Source organism: Nanorana parkeri, unplaced genomic scaffold (genome assembly GCF_000935625.1).
Source record: "Nanorana parkeri isolate BGI_ZX_2015 unplaced genomic scaffold, ASM93562v1 scaffold400, whole genome shotgun sequence".
Taxonomy (NCBI): Eukaryota; Metazoa; Chordata; class Amphibia; order Anura; family Dicroglossidae; genus Nanorana; species Nanorana parkeri.
Window position 1 is genome coordinate 1,042,876 of NW_017306668.1, and position 12,694 is coordinate 1,055,569.

General features: G+C 39.4%; 1 protein-coding gene across 1 annotated transcript in view; it reads left to right on the forward strand.

Moving 5' to 3' along the window:
* Positions 1 to 12,694, forward strand: part of CERKL (ceramide kinase like) — a 97,998-nt gene that overhangs the window by 55,721 nt on the left and 29,583 nt on the right. The window contains exon 4 of the mRNA XM_018559494.1: positions 8,984 to 9,047. Within this exon, the coding sequence (XP_018414996.1) occupies positions 8,984 to 9,047 (64 nt within the window). The remainder of the gene's footprint in view (positions 1 to 8,983; positions 9,048 to 12,694) is intronic.

The following is a 12,694-nucleotide window of genomic DNA, read 5'->3' on the forward strand; positions in this document are numbered from 1 at the left end:
CTTCCTTCCCTAGGCCCTGGCCCACAAGTGCAATTATGGGCAACCTAGCCTCGATAGTAAGATAACATCATACACATTGCATTTTGATAGTTCAAATGAAGACATTTTCCACCATATATAATGGCTTTGTTTTAATGATACTAGGAGCCATATTGGATCATATTTCATAGAAAATGCGCCTTATTTAGATTGTAGTCCGAGCATTCAGCATGTGTCAAATTTGATTTTTCATTTAACCTTTTATCTTGTTTTTTATATCTACCGTTGTGGCTTGATTAACAGGGATGACAGGGATTCAAAAACAAATATGTTCTGTGCAGTATGAGTGAAGCAAGCACGTGCAGTGCACTTCTATTAGGCTAAATTATAAGTTTAAGTAAAGTTTGGCATCAGTGCACAATTATAAGGTGGGCAGGGTCCTGGAATGCATAAGCAGCATAGGCAGATCTTGATACCACTGAGTTACCATTCTCCTAAGCATACTTTCAGCCCCTCTGCTGGTCTTGTAAGTCATGCAGGCCATGTAGCTGTAAAAGGATACTACCATGGTCATTTACTTCTACATTTTGTTTTACTGTAAATAGGGATGCACCAATATATCGGCCGAAAATGGCACTTTTGGCATAATGCCGAAAGAGCCATGTTTTGGCCGATACATCGGCGCATCCCTGGAGAAAAGAAAGTGACAGCCGGCCGAGCGCTGCAGGACAAGAGTGCTGTGAGCGGCTGGAGTCGCTTCTCCCACACCGCTCAGCCGCCTATCACAGTCCAGCAGAGTGGTGTGGGGGCGGAGACAGCGCTGTCACAGGAGGCTGGGCTTTCCTCTCTACACCGCTCGATCAGCCTCCTGTGACAGCGTGTCAGAGAGAAAAGCAAGGTACACACACTCATCGATTAGTGAGTGTGTGTACATATCGATCGCTGAGTGTGTGTACATAATTGAGGATATGTTATGTTAACTATATCCTCAATTATGAATGAATGGGAGTGATCTACATCACCCCCATTCATTCATAATTGTGGTTATAGTAAACAAACAATGTTCTCGTGTTATCAATGAACAGGAACACTCATATAGGATTCCTGTTCATTGATAACAGGGGACACAGAAAAAGAGATTGAGGACTTTGTGTTCTCAATCTCTTTTTCTATTTTAAAAGGGAAATATCAGGGATCTGTTTAGACCCCTAATATTTCCCCGAAGCCCCTAAAAGTAAAGTAAAAAATAAAAATATTTAATAAAAAATGAATTGATAAATATAAATTAATATAAAAATTTAAAAAGTTTATAAAAAATAAAATATTTTAAAAAATTGAAAAAAATAAAAACAGTTTCGGTTTCGGCCTGAGATTTTTTTTTGTTTCGTTTCGGTTTTAAAATTTCCATTTTGGTGCACCTCTAACTGTAAATTATTGTGTGTGCCAAGCCTAATAAATAATATTGCACTTTGCCTTTTCACTTGTTTATTTGTATTAGGTGCTTTAAATAAGCACCTCTTATCTGGATGGTGGTGGTGGGGGAGCTGATTAATGAGTTTTACACCATAGTACAGATAGAGCATATCCAAAAACCAGACCTTCAGAGTACGGGGTTACATTTTCTGGCATGGCATAATTTAAAAAAAAAAACCTACACGGTATATTGTCCCAATTTGCTTTACCCTTTTTTTGCATCAACTTATCTCACATACAGATTGTCCTGGTGCTGTCCAGTGACTTTACCATTACAGGGTGCAAAGCATTGTAGTGGGAAACCTTGGGAAATCGTCACTGACAAGAGATCTGGTGGGTGGAAATGTCTCACACAATTGTGTGTTCGTTTCTAACAATTGTGTGTTCATTTCTAATGATAGAGTAAAATAAATCTACTGTACTCCCTCATGGGTAGTAATTGTGGATCATGAAACATGCATGGAATAGTAGATGTATGAGCAGGGTAAAGGTGACTGAACCAAATTGTTCAATCATTTGAAGCTTTTAAGTTCTAGTTTTGAATTACTGCTGGCTTTTACTACAATTTCAACACAGTTTGTATCGCCCCATTAGTAACCAGTTCAGGCATTCACGCTTAAACCTTTACTTTACAGGTTTATGTATGTTGATGAGATTAGAGCCTAGGTCTTAAGCTGGCCATACACATGGCAATTTAATAGAGCGGTCTAATGGTCTTTCCATTTTTTTTCAAAATTGCAAAACAATCAAAGACATGAAATGGTGGCTTTGATTGACCACAAGGATATGAATTTATCCAATCAAACCCAGTGGACAAAATCAGATCACTTTTGGTAAAATGGGCTTATTTTTCTGTTTTCTATTCGATCGATTCAATAAACTAAATAAAGCTGTCAGTCTATTGCCTAGATTTGACTTCACAATTGACTGAATTCTGTTGGTCGATCAGAGTCATGGGTGGTAGATTTCTCATTTTGTGGTGATTATCTGCGATATGCAATGTGTATTACCAACTTAATTGTATGAGCAATTTCAGTTTTGTGCACATGAGTGAGGAGATTGATGGATTAATTTAACTATGTGCTACCTTTCAATATGTAACAGGCTTATTGATCAAACACTACCGAGCACTATGTACAGTATATAAAGTGACTACCTGACATAACACCAATATAATTGCAGGACAACTCTTTCTCTTGTGGAAAGCATGCGTGCTGCTTAGCCTACATTGTAGAATAGCTGTTGAGATTACAGGTTAAACCACATGCGTAGACTAGCATTAAGAGGAGGGTACACTGAGGCCCAAAAATATATTTCAGTACTACTAATTATGAAGCACAGCCTGCATATGTAATGAGGATAGATGCTTTTGGATATATATTTTCCAATATACATACAAACTAAAGGACCTTTTAAAATGTAAAACTGATATCCATTCATCTATGCTCTGCTGGACTGCAGTGTTTACTGCACACAGCACCTTTTTTTATGAATGATTCTTAAAATACAGGCCACAGTGTGGAGCCTGCAGCATCGTACAGTAGAGTACTGCATAATACTGCAGAGAACACTCCATTATAAAAAGAGAAGCTGGTCTCATGACTTTGATGGGTCATGTGATCAGGCAGTCCTCCTCCCTGTAACTTTTCCCCCAAGAACATAAACGCGGTATGACTGCTTAATAAATTGGCTCTGATGTGTTAGAAAACATTCACACACATTAATAAAATGTATTTAGAGTAAGTTTAATGATATTGTGTATCTAGGAAAAATTCAGCACTCATTTTCTAGAGCTGCAAATGACTGTGATTTATTCACATGTTGAGGACTATTTACAACTGCCCATTATTGTGAGTAAGCTTGACTCTGGTGCTTTTTTCCTCATTTGTTTTCATATGACGTCAACATCATACAGTGACTTTCCAAAAATGTCATACAGCTGCACTTCAATGCATAATTACGACAGCACAAATCTAAGGTAAAAAAAAAGTGTGCATAGTGCAGGTCTTCCCAAACTTCGCTTAAAGCAGATGAAGTATAGGAGAACTTGCTATACTGGTCAGAGCATGGGACTCAAACAATACATACGGTAAGCAAAATACATGAAATTCATCATAAGGAAATTTCTGTGCAAAAAAAATAAACAAAACCATTTTGACAATCTTGCCCAGAAAAATAAAGTATTTAATAAAAAAAAAAAAAAGCATAGTTGAGGTAAAATGTGCAGAAACAGCCCCAGTATGACATTTGTTTAGAAATACACTTGGACAATATGTTATTATCCCTTTGAATTGTTGTGTTTTAATTTTATTCAATTGAATCTGCTTGTTTAATACGTTGTTACTTTTTACTACTTCAATACGTTGTTACTTTTTACTACTTCAAATCTTCTTGTTTAATGCCTTGTTATTTTTTGCCAGACTTAAAACTCAACTGGGCTTATCTCTTTGACAAGTTCCTTTGCTGATTGTGACACCTGCTGGCCAATGCAAGCAGATGCTCAAGAAGTCTTACAAATAAATAGTTTTTCTGTCGTCTTAAAAAAACAAAACCTTTTGATGGTGTTGATAGAATTGGGTTGCACACTGAGAAAAACATTGTATCATTTTACTTGTGCAATGAGGAAATCTACTGTCAAAATTTTTTATTGTTTTCATCACAACATACAAAGACATATACAACATAAAACCATATAATGATATAACATCCACCTAAAAAAGAAATTTCCCCATTAGTTTTTTTATATTCAACATACTGTGTAAGGTATGGGTACAAACAAATAACCTTAATGGGCTAAAAACCAAAACATTACAGTTTCACAGCATACTTTAAAGCTACAAATAGGAAAAAACATCACCCTACTACAGTATTAGGAAGAGTTCAGTCTTATAGTGATATATTTCACCGATAGTTACCTTAAGTGTAAGATCTCAAAGTAATCCCTTCAAGAAAATAACCAATGAAACTCAAATTTAATTCTAACGCAACTAATTTGCTATCAAGTAAGAATACGTATATAAAATCTCCATGTTCTAAGAGATTGTAATTTCACGGCCTTTAGTTGTAACCGTGCTCTGCCAGGCACTGGTCACATCGGAACTGACCACATAATATAATCGCTATGCAAATTGTTCCCGGTGACCCTGCCTGCCCCCCAGTATGTCTACCTGATAAATACTGCATATTTTGTTTACTTTTTTAGACCTTCACTATACTTTTCTATGGGTGTTCAGCATTGCCAAACAGGTGGAAGCCATTACAACTACACCACTTGTGGCTACATGTTCTTCTAGTTTGATGTTATAAAGTGATATAGGAGAGGTTGTAGGAATAGACACATGTACTGTACCCCCCTTTATGTCCACTGGGTGGGGTCAATACTTCTACCCCCTACAGTTCGGTGCCCCCTTTACAGCTTGGCTCGAACTTAAAACATGGGCAGAGAATGTTGTGCTGTACAAATGCTTTCCGCCTATAACAGCTGCAAACCCTCTTACAAACCAGCTTTCATGTGGGGCAGCTAGACATTGCAGATAATGTCATTTGATCGAATACACTAAAGCTGGGTAAAATGTTCGTATGCATTTTCATGTGAAAAATCTTGTCAGAACGTTCAATACTGTCATCATAGACTCGATGAATGTTGTTCAAAATTTAGCTGGATTTTAACATTCAATTATGGAATACATGGAGTTCACTGAACAAAAAACACATTCCCTGAACTGTTAGAATTCTGTTCCTTTAAAAGGAGAACTATGGGGTTAAGGCTTTTCCCCATAGTTCTCCTTAGGGTAACGGGAGGACACAAACTAGCGTCTTCCCGTCACCCTAAGATCAGTATACCGCGAGCTACAGCTCGAGGTATACTGAGACGCCGCAGCCGGAGTGGATCCCGACATCGATGTTGAGATCCGCCCAGCTGCGTGAGTGACAGCTGGCTCTGCCTATCTAGAGGCAGAGCCAGCTGTACCCACCCCCTCCCCCGTCCATTCCGCCAGTCAGCGCTGGCGGATCGGAGCGGGGAATCCAGCCCCTCCCCTATCACGGCAGAGAGCCGTGACAGGATCGAGAGGTGGTACGTGTTCGCTCACCTCCCGATCTACTGAGCCGACCTGTGACAGTCTCATTTTCACAGGTCAGCTAGAACTATGAGGTGAGTGAAAAGCACTCACCTCATAGTTCTCCTTTAAACCAAGGGGTGTCATTCTAAACTGAAATAACTCCACATCCCTATATACAGCTCCTATGAGCTCTGGCATGGTAGCAACTGAGACGCCACAGTATACTGCCAGCTACTGCTCGCGGTATACTGAGACGCCGCAGCTGAAGCGGATCCCGACAATTATGTCTGGATCCGCGCAGCTGCGTGAGTGACAGCTGGCTCTGCCTATCTAGAAGCAGAGCCAGCTGTACCCGCCCCCTCCTGATCCGCCAGTCAGCGCTCCCCTGTCACAGGATCGAGAGGTGAGCGAAAGCTGGTATGTGTTCGCTCACCTCCCGATCTACTGAGCCGACCTGTGACAGTCTCATTGTCACAGGTCGGCTAGAACTATGAGGTGAGTGAAAAGCACTCACCTCATAGTTCTCCTTTAACAAAAAATTGTCCTATCCTGCTCCGGTTTTTTTTCATCACGCACGTCGAAAAAATCATTAAAATTACCCTATTAACTATTAGAAAATTTGAAAACCTTAATTTTTAACAAAATTCCAACCGTGTATACCCTGCTTTACATACTTTGATTTTGCGACTACAAACAGCTGGCAGAGAACCGACTTTAAAATTAAAACAATAACTGGATACAGACAAATACAAAAATACACAATAATTGTTTTTTTCTCCGAGGCAGTTTTCCGACTGTTATACTTTCATTTAGATTTCCTCAGTGGGTACCTTATTAGTTAGAGGTGGCCTTTTTTTCCTTTTCTACCATACCTGGGTGTAGTTTACCCAAGAATTGGTATCTTTGTGTCCAAACCCAAAACTTATTAAGTTTTGGATAGAGTAGGAAAGCATTAAAATCCCTGTCAGTTTTTTTTTTCTTTGCCATATGTGTCCCATTTAGGAAAATTGCTTTCACTTACTGTCTTGTTGGCACAACAGGAAGAATAAATCACATCAGAATAAGGATAACTCCCACTTAGTTGTCACCAAAACAAAAATATCCTCAGAGGATTTCCCCTCTATTCCTGACAATTCCTAAAATTGGATTTTCTTTTTCTTTCAGTCTTGATTACAATGATCACAGGATACAAAGTGGGTGAATCTCCCTAACAGAGATACAAACAGCAATAAGAACTTGACAGAGGTTCTAACCCTTCCCTACTCCCAAACAAAGAAAGTTTATACTTTCAAAAAAAATAAAGATATACTTTATTTTTATCCCAAATTTGCAATTATTATTTAAACAAACACACTTGGTGAAACTAGCTTTTCATTCAGGGAGATTAAATATACTTGGTCTGAGGCAGTATTTACATGTCTATTCAAAGTTCAATCCCAAGATCTGTTACAGAGCTATTGAATATGTATATTATTTTTTTGTAAGCAATAGGGAATGCCATATTATCTTGTCTAGAATACTAAAAAGCCCTACAACTCATTCTTATACCAGAGCATAACCAAGAACAGACAAGCATGAAAGATTTATGTAATCTTGCATATAACGATGTACATTCTTACACAAAACATCCATCTGTAAGTGTCATGTCAGTCAAAAAGAATCTTTGATGGTTGGTTACAGCTGTGCAGTCTCTTCTGGCACTGCCGCCCTAGAAAATGCTAAACGTGGCTGCGCTGCTCTCTGCCATCTGCAGCTCAGCTTATCCGTTTTGCTCTGGCATTTCATGCGCTGCACAGGGCATCACAAGAGGCCAAGATGACAATGTAGAGTGACAGATTCATTTCCTCTAGAGGGTACATATTCTGGTATGCGGTTGTGCCACCCTTCTCTCTGAGATTTGCTGAGCAGCTACTGGTATTTGGCTTTTTGTAGCAGTTCTCTCCTGAGTATATTTGCTCTTTTTATAGACTTCAAAGAGCATTTGAAAATATTATGCATATTTTTAATTGGCATTGGATTTTTAATCCCTTTTAACTATCTTTTTTCTAAATACTAAAGGACTCGGCTAAGCATTGTTGGAATGGTCACTTAACATATCCCAGCATGGATTTTATAAAATCTGCCACACAATTTTCCATAAAACAAACATATACTGTGTATACCCTTATTGGGGTTTTCATGTCTCTAGCTGCCAATTACGTTAGGGGAAATGTCAGTCTTTGTCACTACCTGTGGACACTCTTTCTCAACCCATCTTAGCTGAGTAGGTTGGAACACGCTGTAGAGAAACTCTTTCCAGCTGATTTATTGGAACATTTCTTATTTGGTTGGTTACCATGATGCAGTGGAGGGAAGTGGGTAATAGGGCACAGAAAATTTGTTATATCATGTTCAGGAACTGGACTGCTTATCAGCGGCTATTCTATTTTAAGCATGTGAAGGTGGTCTATTTTTTAAATAAGAAAGTGTAATCAATCTTGCTTCCTTGTTCCAGGTGAGTGTGTCATTACTTGGGTAGAGAGTAAAGTCAAGATCAGGATGTCAGTTCCGTAGCATGGCAGTCCTTACATATTACCTGCACATACAGTAATTGCAGAGAAGAGCTGTTCAGTTATTTGTAGACCACAGCTCATTAACTTCTATGGAGAGCCCAGGAACCTATATTTGAAATCTACAGTACTCATTCACCTGTAGCAAACATCTCCCAAATGATGGGGGGAAACTTGGGAGAGCCCTGCCATTTATCTTTACCTCTGGTATCACTGCTCCTCCTTCGGAATCTCACCATATGGAATTTATCCACACAGGCACAGTTAACATTTTCCTTTCCTTCTCTTATGCAGGGAAATGTAGATTTAGCCAGGTCATGCAGGTTGCAAAGTTGTTGTGTGCAGTAATGAGTACTACTGAATGTGTGGGAGCCTATTATCGCCTCTCAGGGGTGCTTCTATATTCGGCAATTCTAAGCCAAGTGTCATATTGAGCTACCAGGTAGGGTGCGAGTGGGCTGTTTTTTAGTTAGCCTGAAACGTCTCCATCTCAGCATTGCTGATTTCAAATAAGAGGCTACCTAAAAATGTTAAATGGCGAGGCGACTAATGGAGACTGCAAGTGATGATAGGAGACACGGACCACCAGAGGGTTAAAATTACATTAAACAGCTCTTCTGTAGCCAGACAGTGTCACTTTAATATCTATGAAGCAGAACAAGGTAAAAATTTGCAATGGAATTTATAAAATATTTGCAATGTATTAGTTGACCTATAGAAATATTATTTTTAACAAAGATGGAATTTCACTTTATATTTCTTTCAGAAACAGATGCTGAGTTCTCTTGCATTTCATGAGTTAGAGTTCATGAAATGCAATTTTATTAAGTATATTTTAAAAATAAAAAATCTCAGTCGCAAATGTTACTAAAGGAACTGTGTTATTTGAAGATATTTCAATTATGTTTTCTTTTCCTGTAGAAACTAAATATACAGGACATGCTCTTGCTTTGCTTAAAGAATGTGAACTCCAAGAATTTGACGGGTATGTTGTTTAAATGCATAGCTGCTTGATAGACGTACATTTTAGCTGTTTACTCAGTGAATTTAGCAGAGTTTACTCCTTGATTTATGTATTTACCCTCGAAGGCAGTATCTAATTAAAGTAAATATGTCACAAACTTAGATAATTCAATCCAAGCATATGATAAAAAAATATCCAAAGGCAGATGTTATCTTTTTGTGGCTACTCCAGAGCCTAGTTCACTCTCACTGGCAAATTGTGACTTCTGTGAGTGTCAAGACTGAGCCTGCCTTTTTCTGCCTCACGCACATTCCTTTTGGCCAGCCATCGTAGAGATAAACTACATGCTGAAAACAAATTGCAACAATTACAGGAATTATGTATTGAGACTCACTCCCATTAATTAGTCTAGCCAATCTAGAGGGTTAGGAGGAGGAACACAGATGACATCATTCTCCTTAAGTGCATGTGGAAAGCCTAGGAAACTTTTCACATACCGCATTTATCTTTACAATGTTTGTTATTTTTATTTATTTTTTATTTTTTTTGCAGAATCTGCTAAATTTTTACCATATTGTGCAGCCTCAATGGTGGTGAAAAACATCTACATTATATATTTTATAACACACATTACTATTAGTGGTTGATCTCAAACACCCTGAAGCTACATATTGTGTTATTTTACAGAGTTGGATAACATCTATATTAAAGTGACTCCGTGACTATGTAAGGCAAAATTACATTGTCCCTGTGAAGGGCCCCCCTGAAAACCTTGTACTCTTGCACTCTCTTGCCTGTAAAGCTGGGTCTACAGGGTCACACCACCAAAGCCCTAAACAGAGATGGGGTCTGCCAGGGATTTAACTTCTATGGATTAACTTTGAACTGAAACATCAGTTGGGGTGTATTGCTGCATCTATCTATATTGCAAGTTCAAGGTTCATGTATATAATGTAATTGTTTTCTGTTCAGTCAAGCATATCCAGTGTTAATGCAGTAAAGCTTGATATTAAGCCCCCTAATAAAATTAAGGGTTCCCCAAAGTAAAAACGGTTAATTCAGAAATGTGTGAACATATGTTTACAAGTAATTTCACTATAATTATGCTCCTTATTAGACCTCAAGATTGTCGTTGTTTTCTTTTGTGCAGCCTTTGCAAAAGCATTATTTGTCCTCTCAGCTAAAACAGTGTCATTTTCATTATTCTGTATTTACATATTGCTGACTTTGTTTGCAGGGCATAACAATCTATGTACAAATAGGCAAACATATATTGAGTGAAAAATCCAAATAAAGAATAAATAAGTGTAACTGTTCCTTGTTCAGAATTCTGTTTTTAGCTAAGACTTAATATGTAACCAGCAGTTTTTTTAATACCATTAAAGTGTGTGATTTCCTACGTAATAATGTGAGGTTTTGGGCAGGAACATCTAAAAATGTTTATAGTTTATAGTTAGTAAAAAAAATCAAATACATACATGCCGTTTTTACACAAAAATTTTATTTTTATTGGAACGTAATATAAAAGTAAAAATGGTAATTTGGGCCCATTACCTTTTCAAAATAGTACACAGGTGTTAAGTTGTAATTTCTGTAGATACATTTATGGTTCTGTAAAACACATTATTAATAGGGATGAGCTTGGAGTTTGGGTCAGCCATGATTTTGAATAAACCCAAGTTGTTGCCAGTTCAGGAAAATCGCAAACTTGTGTGACCATTTGCCACTATAGCAACTAATTACCAAGCTTACACTTTTTGGCTTTTGCTCATGGTCAGGTGGCTTAGAAGGGTTAATAATGGGGATTTTCTTATGTGCTAGCCCCCTCTTTATAAAAGTCAGGTTTCCCATCAGTCTTCTGTCAGAGTGTGTGTAAACAGCTCACAGAGTGTTGTTTGCAAAGAGAGATAGTTGCTGTTATGCAGTGTGTCACCCCCCTCCCCAGCACATTTCATGGGTTGGAAAATCCTTTCCCCAGTGGAATAAGCCTGGAGTAGGCCAAGCCTTGACCTCCTATGTACAGTTATCAGAATTTAAAGTCCTGGTCAAAAAGCAAAAACCAAGGGACCTGTCACCTATTTAAAAATGCCAGACTCTGCAATAGAGGTGTGGCACACAAGGAAAAGTGTATCCCCTTGGATAAAAGTCAACACCCTTTTCACGTGTGTGTGTGTGTGTGTGAAGGTCACCCTGTTGTAAACCGAGATAAGTGAGAAATGGAAAATTCTCTCAGCTGATGGTTTGACAGCAAGTGCACAATTTCCAAAAAGTACCAACAACTCACCACTCCAATTACACCTGTCTGTCGGTCAAATGTATGCACCGGGTGCAGGCTACTGTGTGCTCCCACTCCTTTGGCAATTCTTGTACAATCAGCCACACAGAAGAGGTCTAGATAAAGCCCAAGTGGTGAGACATGTGAGAGATGTTGGTGTGGGGGAGATGTCATGGTGATGTATTTTTTTTTTTCCCCCAAATTGACAATTTTTATTGAGTTTTATAAAAAGACAATACAGAAATGACCAAAGTCATGAAACAAGGAATAAGAGATCATGCGGAGCAAAACCAAGTATACATTGTGTAACAAGCAACGGTACATCGTTAAACCCACTGCAGTGTTGGGTCCAACATGAGGAAATACATGCAACCCACATGGAATGTAATAACCCTGGCTAACAGGCAGTACCACTCATTTGACGGAAAAGTAACATACTAGACATTAAGAATCTGAGGTATACATCCATTTCCCGCACCATACCTATGGTCAGCAGTAGGGATGCACCGATACAAGCATCGGTATCGGCCACGATACCGAGTATTTGCATGGGTACTCGTACTCGTGCAAATGCTCTGATGTCCAAAACGAGTACCTGTGTCCGCCATCTTCCACCGCCGCACACAGCACACAGGACCGCGTCTGCATTCATGCAAGATGGCCGCAAACTCCTTCTCCACGGGCGAACGGCGGAAACCAGACTCCGCCTTCAATTCCTCTGTCCTCACTCATGATTGGTGGGGAAGCCTGTCAATCATCCAATCGGCCAATCAGCGTGAGAAGAGGCAATTCCTCTGTCCTCACTCGTGATTGGTGGGGAAGCCTGTCAATCATCCAATTGGCCAATCAGCGTGAGAAGAGGCCGGCATTGACAGATGACTATGCTGTGACACAAGGGGATGAAGCAGACGGAGACGACGGAGAAGAAGGTTAGCAGCACTGCTGGGGCTGGGCACAGGATGGGGGGTGGGCACAGGATGGCCTCAAAAGTTATATTTGCCTGCTGTAGGATACGCATGAACCAGGCTCGCTGGCCTAGAGAACAAACAAAAAACGGTGGCCAGGACAGAACCCTAGAAAAGAAAAGACACAGAACAGAAAAAAAAGAAGCAGTAAGAGAAATAGAGGGTAGTAAAAGCTGGGTACCGGCTTCATCTCGCCTCTCCATCCACCTCGCACGACATCCCCCGATCCCCCTACAGTGCATCCCAGGCCTCCCACACCTTATTATGCAACCTCCAGGTGTTATTTAGTCTAGCAGTCAGGTATTCTAATTTTTGGACATCTTTGATTCTGGTATACAGGTCCAGGTCGGACGGCGGGGTGGTGCGCTTCCAATGAAGGGCAATGAGGCATCGTGCCGCCGTCAGTACATGTGATGACAGCTTTTTAT